General features: G+C 28.7%; 2 protein-coding genes across 2 annotated transcripts; both read right to left on the bottom strand.

The window, feature by feature from the left end:
• Positions 1-316: 316 nt before the first annotated feature.
• Positions 317-4,955, bottom strand: LOC131619932 (uncharacterized). The gene is made up of 2 exons (XM_058890970.1): positions 4,053-4,955; positions 317-646 (listed from the first exon to the last, which is right to left on the bottom strand). Exons 1-2 carry the CDS (start codon positions 4,953-4,955, stop codon positions 317-319), a joined length of 1,233 nt encoding a protein of 410 aa, XP_058746953.1.
• LOC131618178 (uncharacterized) lies at positions 4,838-7,351 on the bottom strand. The gene has a single exon (XM_058889439.1). The coding sequence runs from the start codon at positions 6,768-6,770 to the stop codon at positions 5,478-5,480; it is 1,293 nt and encodes a 430-aa protein (XP_058745422.1). The 5' UTR covers positions 6,771-7,351; the 3' UTR covers positions 4,838-5,477.
• Between the last annotated feature and the right edge of the window lie 3,584 nt (positions 7,352-10,935).

Genomic DNA, 10,935 nt, shown 5'->3' on the forward strand with positions numbered 1-10,935 from the left:
AACTCAGACTTTATTTTGAAGATTTGAACAGACAAAAGGTAGACATAGGTATTGCGAACCTGACCTCCAAATCTGAGCTCGATCCAATAGCTAACGAATATGGAATTGTTGATTTACTAAGACAGGTTGTAGAATAACGAGAATAGATTTATATCCACTTTTCGCCCTTTTGAAGCTAATTATTTTTGCCTTCTTTTCCTCTCTCTCAACTCTAAATTGATCTTCTACACTTAAATTAAGTGATACACAAATAGAACGAGTCTTTATCCACATAGGAAGGGAGTCTAATTAAACCCAACAAATCTCCGCCTCACAACTATGTGGAGGAAATTGTCAAGCCAACGATATCACAACAAGTTTCAAACTTTTCACTTGATAACGTTTTAATCATCATATCATAACCATTATCTTCTGTATCAACTTTAGCTAACTCAAACAAATTAGTATATAAAACACCATGTGTCCAATGATATATCACATCAATGTGTTTGGACCTAATATGAAAAATCGGGTTCTTACCAAGATGAATAGCCTTTTGACTAGCAACAAATATCTCATATTTATCTTGAACAAACCCAAGCTCCTGCAAAAATTTCTTCAACCATAACAACTCTTTGCATGCTTCAATAATAGCAATGAACTCAACCTGTGTAGTAGACAATGTTACACACTTTTACAATTTGGACCAGCAAGTCATAGTTCCCACCTGTAAATTTAATCATGTAGCCCGAAGTGCACTTTTTGAAATCAATGTCTCAAGTCATATCACATTCAGAGTACCTCTCTAGAGTATACTTATCTCCTCCAAAGCAAAGCCTCATACAAGTAGTACCACAAAGATACCTTACAACATATTTCACAATATTCCAATGCTCTCTACCTGGATTTAAAAAAATCTATTGATTGCACCAACAACATGTGTTATATCTTGTCTTGTACACACCATTGCATACATCAGACCACCCACTTTCATCTTCACTTGAATGACTTTAATTAGAACTCAACTTGAAATGAGTAGCAAGAGGAATGCTTACCGCCTTAGAACTTTCTATTTGGAATATTTGCAACACTTTTTTAATATAATGTATTTGTGACATCCAAAGTTTCTTCTCATTCATGTTACGCATGATTGATCTAATGCCAAGAATATGTTTAGCTACTCTCATGTCTTTAATGGAAAATGACACAGCTAACTTCTTATTTAGCTTTTCAATGTTAGAATTATTTTTCCCTACGATAAAAATATCATCAGCATATAACAACAAAATACTGGATTCATCCTTAGAAAATTGACTAGAAAAGACGCAATTAGTTTTATGGAATCCATGGCAATACATAATATATTCAAAGTTCTTGTACCACTTCCTTGAAGCTTGCTTCAATATATATATATATATATATATATATATATATATATATATATATATATATATATATATATATATATATATATATATATATATATATATATATATATATATATATACTCTTTTTTAATCTACACACATGATCTTCTTTGCCTTTAACTTGAAAACTATCAGATTATTTTATGTAAATCTCTTCCTCTAAATCACCATGAAGGAAAGTCGTCTTCACATCCTTTTGCTCAACCTCGAAATTAAGAGTAGCAGCCAATGAGGATTAGCATGCATACCTCTTTTTGGGATGATCATCGGACGAGACTATTTCTCTTAGAGTCATGTTCCATAGACTTTATCTTATTTCTAACCAAACCTATAGGAAGGTAGGTAATGTTGGTTTCTTGGAGGACGAGACTATGTTTTGTAACCTTTAATGAATGAGATCTCTTTTTGTCTATGAGTACGAGCTGGTCGATGAGAATTCTTCTAACAATATAGAAAATAATTTTTTTCTTTACAATAAGACCGTTGGTGCTGGTGTCATAGGAATGATGATGTCTACTTAATTGCATCAACCTATAGTTTACTTTTTTTTTAGGAGAATCCGGATACTAGTTCCTTCAACAATAGTTTTGAATAATTTTTTTAATTCTATTTGTTGTACATGTAGAGTCTGCTTTCAAATTGTAATATTGTGAAAAATACGAAGTACAAAATATTTTGGTGGCTTGGGAGATCTATTGTCTTGCCGGAGATATTATTTCACTTTTTAATTTTTTTTATTTCTTTAGAGGGTTTGATTAGGGCTAGATAGAGGTGTGACCTTACCATGGCATTATGAGAAAATTTTGAAATGACTTCATAATTAATATAGGTAAGCAAATATATGATGAGGACATTAGAGATATGAGCATTTATTTTGCCTAAAAGAATATCTTGCTAGGTTGTCCGTTTATTGATGCACTTTAAATCCAAATAGATATGGTCACATACATGACCATGTTAAAAAAATTAAGTAGGTAAAGTTCAAGCCATTGTAAAATAGGAAATTCCTAAAAGCTGGCCAATTATTTGCTATTTAAGTGGTAATAATCATTTGATAGCGGCACAATTCATGCTCACATATCTATAGTTATATTCTTGGCACAATAGTGAAAGTGGTTAATTTGTTTGCAAGAATCCAATTATTATTTCTTAAGCTTTAAGAAATAATAATTTAATCATTTTTAAATAGAACACATATACATTTGAAAACGACCCATGCATGTTCGAGACTGGCAATGTTTGTGGAAGATTGTCAATTTCTCAATACTGTGTATGTAACAATACTATAGAGTGCACTATATAGGTACTATATATCAGGTGTGAGTTTTTTTTCTTAACCTTACTGGTTGTTTGGAAAAATGGGGCTTAAATTTGGTTTGGAGTCAAGTAAATCTTTACAATAGAATGTGTTGGAGATTGAATGGAAGAGGACTCGGGTGCGCGGTAGAAGATTTCCTGCTATGGTAGAACGGGACACACTTGCAAGATTATCACTCAAATGCTAAAGTTAAAATAAAAGGTAGTGTAAGTGAGAATGAGTAAAATATATATTTGAGATCGGCGTGTAAAGAATTTTATATATGGAGGACAGTTATAATGTGTAGAATCCAGAAAAATCTTCTATCAAATCCGATGATGGGGATCTTCACCGACCTAGCGTTTATGCCTATGAGATGGACCTTCTCGCAGTTAGGCTTCCACGTATATAGACCTAAGACCGGTCTAGAACAACACAAATATTTTTTAAGTTGGTGTAATGATTTTAAAATGCAGTGTGAATATTGTGATTTTTTAGGTGTAAGACAGAAGTTGCAATTTGAAATGATCACAGCTAAAATAAGTCATGATAGTGACGGTTTTTACCGACCGAATTTTAACTTTGGTCTCTAATTCCTTGGTCGCAAATCTCAGTGACGGATATTTGTATATTCATTTAATTATTTTAACCTTGCTTTATAAAAATCTAATTTATTTTCATATTCTAAAAGGTGTTTTGTAATTCTTTCAATTTCAAAATCAACTCCTATTATTAAATAATAATCTAGTCTATCATATAATATTTTTATGTGACCTCTTGTTCTTTTAATTAAACTATTAAGTTCTATAATTCGTAAATTTTCATTAACTATACTCATTTTCTAGTTTTTTTTTTTTTTAATTTAATTAATTTGAATCTTAGTGCTCTGATACCAAAAATGATACCTCATTATTTATTGAAATAATTTTATAATTTATTTTTATTAGCTTAGTCATCATCAAAATAGTCCCAAATTTCATCATTTTCTATTAAAGCTAAGTCTATTATAAATTCATCATCATAAAAACTTTCAACTAATAAAATATAATTTATATCACTTTCTAGTGCATAATCTATTTCATTTTCAAAAAGTATAGCTTGTGCACATAATTTTCCATATTCTTTACATATTTTTGTTTTTAAGTCATTTGGTAAAGTAAATTTCCAAATACATCTTAATTTTTCATAAAAATCTTTCTCTTTATTTTCAATATTATCAAAATAAGTTATATCTATTTCTTTTATTTTTATAACTATTTCTTTTTCTTTTTCTTTTATACTAAATTCAGCAATACTCATTTTGTTTAAATTTATAATCTATTTTTTAAATATGTTGTTAAGTCCTTTACTTGGTTTGAGAGTTTATCAATATCACTTTCTTCAATATTTTCAGGTTCATAAAATCTAAGTGGTTTTGGTATTTGATTTTTTCTTAACTCTAAAAACTTTGATTTATTCATAAAAGTTCCTAGCTCAGTTATTTCATTTTTCTTTGGATAATAAATTTTTCCTATATCTTCAAAAAGACTTGGAATATCAATTCTATTATTATTTCTAAAGGTAATACTATGGTGAGAATTAGTTAATGCATAATTAACACAATAAGTGATTGAAAATATTTTATCTCCTGATCTCATTAAATTTCCTCTAAGGAATTTGTGTTCAAGAGTTAGAGTTTGCTCTAATCTTTGAGTATTTAAAGGTATTCCAATATTTGGATGTATTTCAAATTTTAGTTTACCATAAGCTAAATTTCCTTCTACTACTCCAAGTATTTTATCTACTGGGTCTGTAATTCTATCATCTTTTAATATTAGTTCTACTGGAGAATTTATTCCTTCTTGAAAAGTTGCTTTGATTAATACTTGCACTGCTCCTATATGAATATATCCTATCTTATTTCTATGTTCATCTTTCTTTATATTTTTCTTGAGTTCCATAAGTTTCTTTTTATTTAATAATTGTATATAGGTATGTCCTTGGGCATCTGCTATATCAGTTGGTGTTTCATTAATTATTTTACCATAATATATAATATTATCCTTTTGGTTAAATCTTTTCATTATTCCTCCAATTCTATCTTTTCCCTTCATATTTGCATCCTTAGTTAAATCTAAGTCTTCCTTTTGTATTTTTTGAAATAGGGTTGGATCTATTAAAATACTTCCTTCGTAATTTCCATCTTCTTCAGTAATATGTAAATGTTCTATATCATTTACTATTTCTTTATCCATTTTTGTTATGCTAGACATATAAGAAAATTATAACACTTAATAAAAGTAAGTAAATAAAGAAATTATACCTGATCATGATTTCTTCTGAAATTTTGGTCCACCGCTGCTTCCGTAAGTTTATGTGAGATAGTTGATTAATAGATATATATGTTGTGTAATTTAATTGAATGAGTCTTGAATAAGTAGAAACATGGTTTTATTAATATAAGTTTATGTTACAACAATGCACACAAAAGGTGCCAAGCTAAATCCTACAAGGATTAGCATATGTTTCTAAAGAGAAACTTACACAAAGGTTGTTTTTCACAACTTGCTCCTTCCCATGGTAGAAGCCCTTATTTATAGCCCTAAACACACATTATAATATTATTTTCTATTCACAATAATGCATAGTACTATTCATCTATAGTACTACTTATTTAAGACACTTTAACATTACATGACAAATGACTTTACTTTTTATCTACTTCATGACTCTATTATTACTTCCCCTTATCCTCATCTTCATGACTCTATTATTGCTTTCCTTTATCCTCATCTTCATGACTCCATTATTGCTTCATCCTTGTCATCATCCTTAAGACACATGGACTTTTCTAGACACTTGGTTACTTCCACGGCATCTTTTTCTTGAAAACATCTTTCACATGCATGATTTTCACTCTTTTTTATACTTGAACATAACTCCTTAAGTACACATGACTTATAATTCATTGTCTCCTTATCAAATGCATAGAATGGTAGCTCAAAAGAGGTCAATAGATGGATATCTCTATCCTTTAGTACCTTTCCACTTGTCTTGCTTAGTAGTAGGAAATTAGGTGCTTTGTACAATACTTTCATACATGAATTCTTTCCAATAGCTTGACATTGAAAGAATATGCTTGAAAGTTGATTGGATAAAATTATATTTAAGTGATCATCATCATACATTTCTTCTTTTGAGTCATCTCTTAAAGGAAATTGATTATTGCTTACTCCAATGAAGACAAAGTGCTTGGCTGGTTGATTCGTTGTAAAATCCGGATAGGCTGAATAAAATTTTAAATAAATATTTCTTTCTCCAGCAATATTCTTTTTAAAATTCTGGACTGATTCTTTAAAATTATATGGGAAAAGATTAATTTCTTCCAGATTTTTACTTAAATAAAGGCATTCAATAAGTCCAAATTGGAACATATTAAATGTTAGTAACTGGGATGCTCCTGGTGTAATTATAGCTTTTACTCCAAAAAGCTTTCTATCCACCATATAGAAACAATTAGTATTTTCTTTCTCGGTCCAGTAAGTAAGTCTTTTTAAATTCTCCTTAAATTTTTCTTCAGAGAATTTAACCTGATTTTCATGCTCTTTTCGAGACATAATTGGCAAATTATCCAGGGAAGAAGGAATTCTTCCTAAGATTTTCATAGATGTTCTTTCTGGTGCATTATTCTTTGTTGTTTCTGAAAAAGTTCTTGGGCCAAGATAAATCTCTTTTCTTGATTTTTCTGATTCTCTATGATCATTCATTGCTTTTTCAGCTTCTTCTTTGGTGGCATACCCTTTATAAGTAACTCCTGAGATTTTTGTACAGTGAGGGGCTGCTTTATACCATTCATCGTAAATTCCTGGAAATGGTCCGTTAAATACTACATACCATTTCTTAGGTTCTTTTAGTTTAATCTCTTCAAGTGGATTCTTCATCTTAAGTTGAGATTTTAAAATTTCTATTTCCTTATCGATTAATTCCACTTCCTTTCCAATCAGTTCTTGCTCTTTTATTTTGTGAATTCTTAGTGCTTCTTTTAACTCCAATTGTTGTTTCAAAATTTCTTCTGAGATTCGTTCCATTCTCTTGAAAGTATGTCTACAAGTACGTTCTTTTCGCCCTTAATGTGAGTAATTGAGTAATTATATTCGGCTAGTTTCATCTGCCATCTTATAAGCCTGCCTTGCTTGTAAGTTCCTTTATGATTAATATTTTTGAAACCTGCAACATAAGTAGAATCAGTTCTAACAATAAATTCTTTATCAAGAACATAAATTCGATGTTTTTCTAACATCCGAATTAATGCTAATGTTTCTTTTTCATGAGTAGGATAATTAATTTCACTGTCTGAAAAGGTTCCAGACATATATCTGCATAGTAATTCTTTCTTTTGGCCAGGGGGCTTAGCCTTCATAACACCTCCCCAACATTCATTTGATGCGTCAGTTTCAATAATAATTAGATCATCATCTGATGGATGATATAATTCAGGAAGATCTTGACATAAATATTTCAATTTAGTAATAAGTATTTCGTCTTCTTCGGTCCATGACCAAATAGCATCCTTCTTAAGTTTTTGTTGAAGTAATTTTCTTTCAGCTGCAAGATTTTTAATAAAACCTTCATTTGAAATATATGTTAGTAATCCAAGAAATCTTTGTAATTCCTTTTTGTCTTTTAGTTTAGTGGGAAAATTTTGAAGTTTTTCTAATACATGTTTTTGCATTATTATTTTCCCTTTTTCAATTTCTAATCCTAAATAATTGATTTTATTTTGAGCTACTACAGCTTTTTTCTTACTTAATACTACTCCATGTTCTAAACACCTATTAAGTACTAATTCTACTTTTTTAAAGTGATCATCTAGATCCTTATTTGAAAAAACTAATATATCATCAATATAAATAAGACAAAAATCTTTGAATTCTTTAAGAATAGAATCCATCCTGCGTTGGAAAATACCTGGTGATTGTTTCATTCCTATTGGAAGAACATTCCATTCATATTGACCTTGAGGACAACTAAATGCTGTTAAAGCTTTAGATTCTTCTGATAATCTTATTTGATAAAATCCAGATTTACAATCAAAAGTACTAAACCAGTTCATATTTCTAACTCTTTCAATAATTAAATCCTTTCTTGGAAGAAAATACGCATCTCCTTCCATAGCATCATTTATTTGTTTATAATTAATTACCATCCTTCTCTTTCCTCTTTTAATCTCATTATGATTTTCAACATAAAACGCTGGTGCTGAATGTTTACTTTTTGATGGTCTTATTAATCCTTTCTCACACATTTGCTTAATATCTTCAGCAAATTCATCTCTATCTTGTTTTGTGTATATCATAGGCTTACATTTGATTTCTTTTGTTGGATCTTTTAGTTTCAATTCAACTAGTTCCATGTTTTTATTATTAATTTTAGGATCTAGTGGGTTTTCACTACACACTTTATCTAATAGTTCTTCAATATGTATTGGGATTTTTCTTCCTGGTTCTAAATTAATTAATGCATAACGCATTTTTCTACAAACTAAATCTATAATTTCACCACGTTTTAGTCTGGAGAGCTCTGATTGTTTTCTTGAATAAATTGTTTGTGAGGAATGAATAATAGGGATATCTATAATTTCTTTCAGTTGTTTTCCTTTAATATATGGAGCCTTAATCGATATATACTCTAAGTATTGGCAAAAGGGTGCATATAGTCGTAAGAAATTATTTCCTATTATTATATCTAACCCTGTTTCTTGTTGATATATTGTAGGTACTATGAATAATTTATTTTCAATATTTAAAGTTATTCTTGTAGCTACCCAATTTAGTGGGTGTATTGAGCCATCTGCTATTTGAATCTTTAATGGTTTTTCTAATCTTTTCCATTTACTAAATAATGCTTTGGTTGCTATACAAATACTTGCTCCTGTATCTATATAGGCTTCAGTTTCTTTGTTTTCTTTTTCAATTTTAATTTTGATATATGTACTATTCAGATTCTGTTTCTTCTGAAGATAATTCATCATCTATATATTCATATACACTACAATCAGAATCACTTAATTCATCTTCTAATGGTTCTAAATTATATATTTTATATACTTTCTTTATTAGTTTTGATTTTTCTTTAACATCTTTTTCTTTCTTTGTTGGACATTCATTGGCATAATGACCTTCTACATTGCATATCCAACATACGCATTTCTTTTTTCCTTTTGGACAATATTTTTTAGGTGTCTGTTTTCTCTTTCTAAAATACTTTCTTCTAGTATTTTTATAGGCCTTTTTTCTTGGATAAGTTTTTCTTAATTTATGTTTTCTTTTATAAATTTTCCTACTTCGTTGATTACAACCATAATTTCCTGGTTGCTCTATCTCTGGTATATCACAACAAAGTGAGGTCCTACCTCTATTTAATTGTTTAGCTCTTGTACTCTTTATACATTGCCGTCTTAATTCATTATATAAAATTTGAATAATTCCTCCTAAGCTATCACCTAATTCAATTGGTTGGGATTTCCATATATCTCTTATTTTTGTACTAAGTGGGTATGGTAACTTGGATATAAAGACTCCTCTATATATTTCCCTAGTCTCATTATCTAATTCATAATAGTATTTTTTATACTCACAAATGAAACTATCTATTTCACACATATTACATATTTGCATATTAATTAGATGAATTTCTGCCTTTTCTCGCAAAAGTTTATTTACTTCTGTTTTATGTTCAAGAGTATTGTAGCCTATGAATTCTTTATATATTAGTTCCATTATTAGTTTCGCAAATTGTTGATTATTATTTTCTACCATTCCTATATATTGATTCCATGTTTCATCATTAATACTTGTTAAGAATTTCAGCACATTTCCTGTTGTTCTATAAGCTATTAAATTCTTGACATCCATTAGATTTATCTTAGAAAATTTTTCATCGGTTGCTATAAGCATAATCATATCATTAGACCACCTTTGTAGTATATCCTCTGGATTTCTTACACAGTCTAAGTTTAATAATTTTTTAGATTTAGTTTCTTCATAATAAGGTTTAAATTCTTCCGCAACTTTTGTCCATTTTCCACTGGCCTTTGCATAACCTTTTTTATTCATAGTTTCATTTTCATAGTTTTCCCAAGAACTATGAGGATTCCAACTCTCTTCACGTTTTCTTTTTTGTTTAGAATTACTTGTTTCTCCTTTTTCCATAAATATTTCGTCTATATCTGATTCAGATCCTAATTCAGATCCTATTTCTGAAGAATTATAATTTAATATTACTTCTTCATTCTCTTCCTTAGTTTCTATTTTTTCTATTTTTTCTACTTATTTATTTTCTTCTTCTATTATTTGTAGTTGTTCCATCAACTGTCTAATTTCTTCAATATCATTAGATCTTCTTAATGCTTCTATGTATTCAGTTTTTATCCCCTCCATGAAGATGATGGATTTATTAACATAAATGTAGTTATAGGTTCTTGTTTAACTACTTTTAGTTGGTTTACTTCTTTTGTTCTAACTAATATTTCTTCTAAATCTTTTATTGTTATACTTCTATTACTTTCTTCATGTTTTAACAAGGTTTCTAATTGATAAAGAATTTTCCTAATTTTTTGAATATTTATATCTTCATCAATTTCTTTATCTCTATTAATTTCATCAAGGGTTTCATGTATATTATTTATTTCATTAAGACCATTTTTTATTTTATTAAAGGTATAATCTGCAATTTTATTGGTATTTTCTATTAATAATATAATATTTTTATTTATTTCATTCATTGTGTTATTTAAATCTTTATACATCACATCAATTTCTTCAGATAATGACATTATTTTAAAATTTCCGTGGCTATTTCAACTTTTTCTAGTAGTGGATTTTAACATTTTAATATTTTTACTTTCAATGCCATATTATTTTTTTTATCCGTTCTAAACTCACATGTCTGAAAAGATTAATATATTAGAATTTCAATTTATTATGTAAAATATTGATTAAGAAATGCTTGAAATTACTATTGAAAGAATTTTAGAAATACATTTTTTTCATTAAATTTTCATGTGATTAGAATTTAAATTTTGAAATTCTAGTTTTTTAAGGAAAAAGATTTTTTACGTGCCTCCAACTACAATGGCTGTTAGGCTACCAACTTTAACAATTATTATTCTTGTGTGGTCTCAAAATGAAAGAATCTTTTGTTATGTGTAAGTCATTCATTTGGTTGACTATATTTGTTTTCAAAATTATAATC

The sequence above is a fragment of the Vicia villosa genome, linkage group LG7 (assembly GCF_029867415.1).
Source record: "Vicia villosa cultivar HV-30 ecotype Madison, WI linkage group LG7, Vvil1.0, whole genome shotgun sequence".
NCBI lineage: Eukaryota > Viridiplantae > Streptophyta > Magnoliopsida > Fabales > Fabaceae > Vicia > Vicia villosa.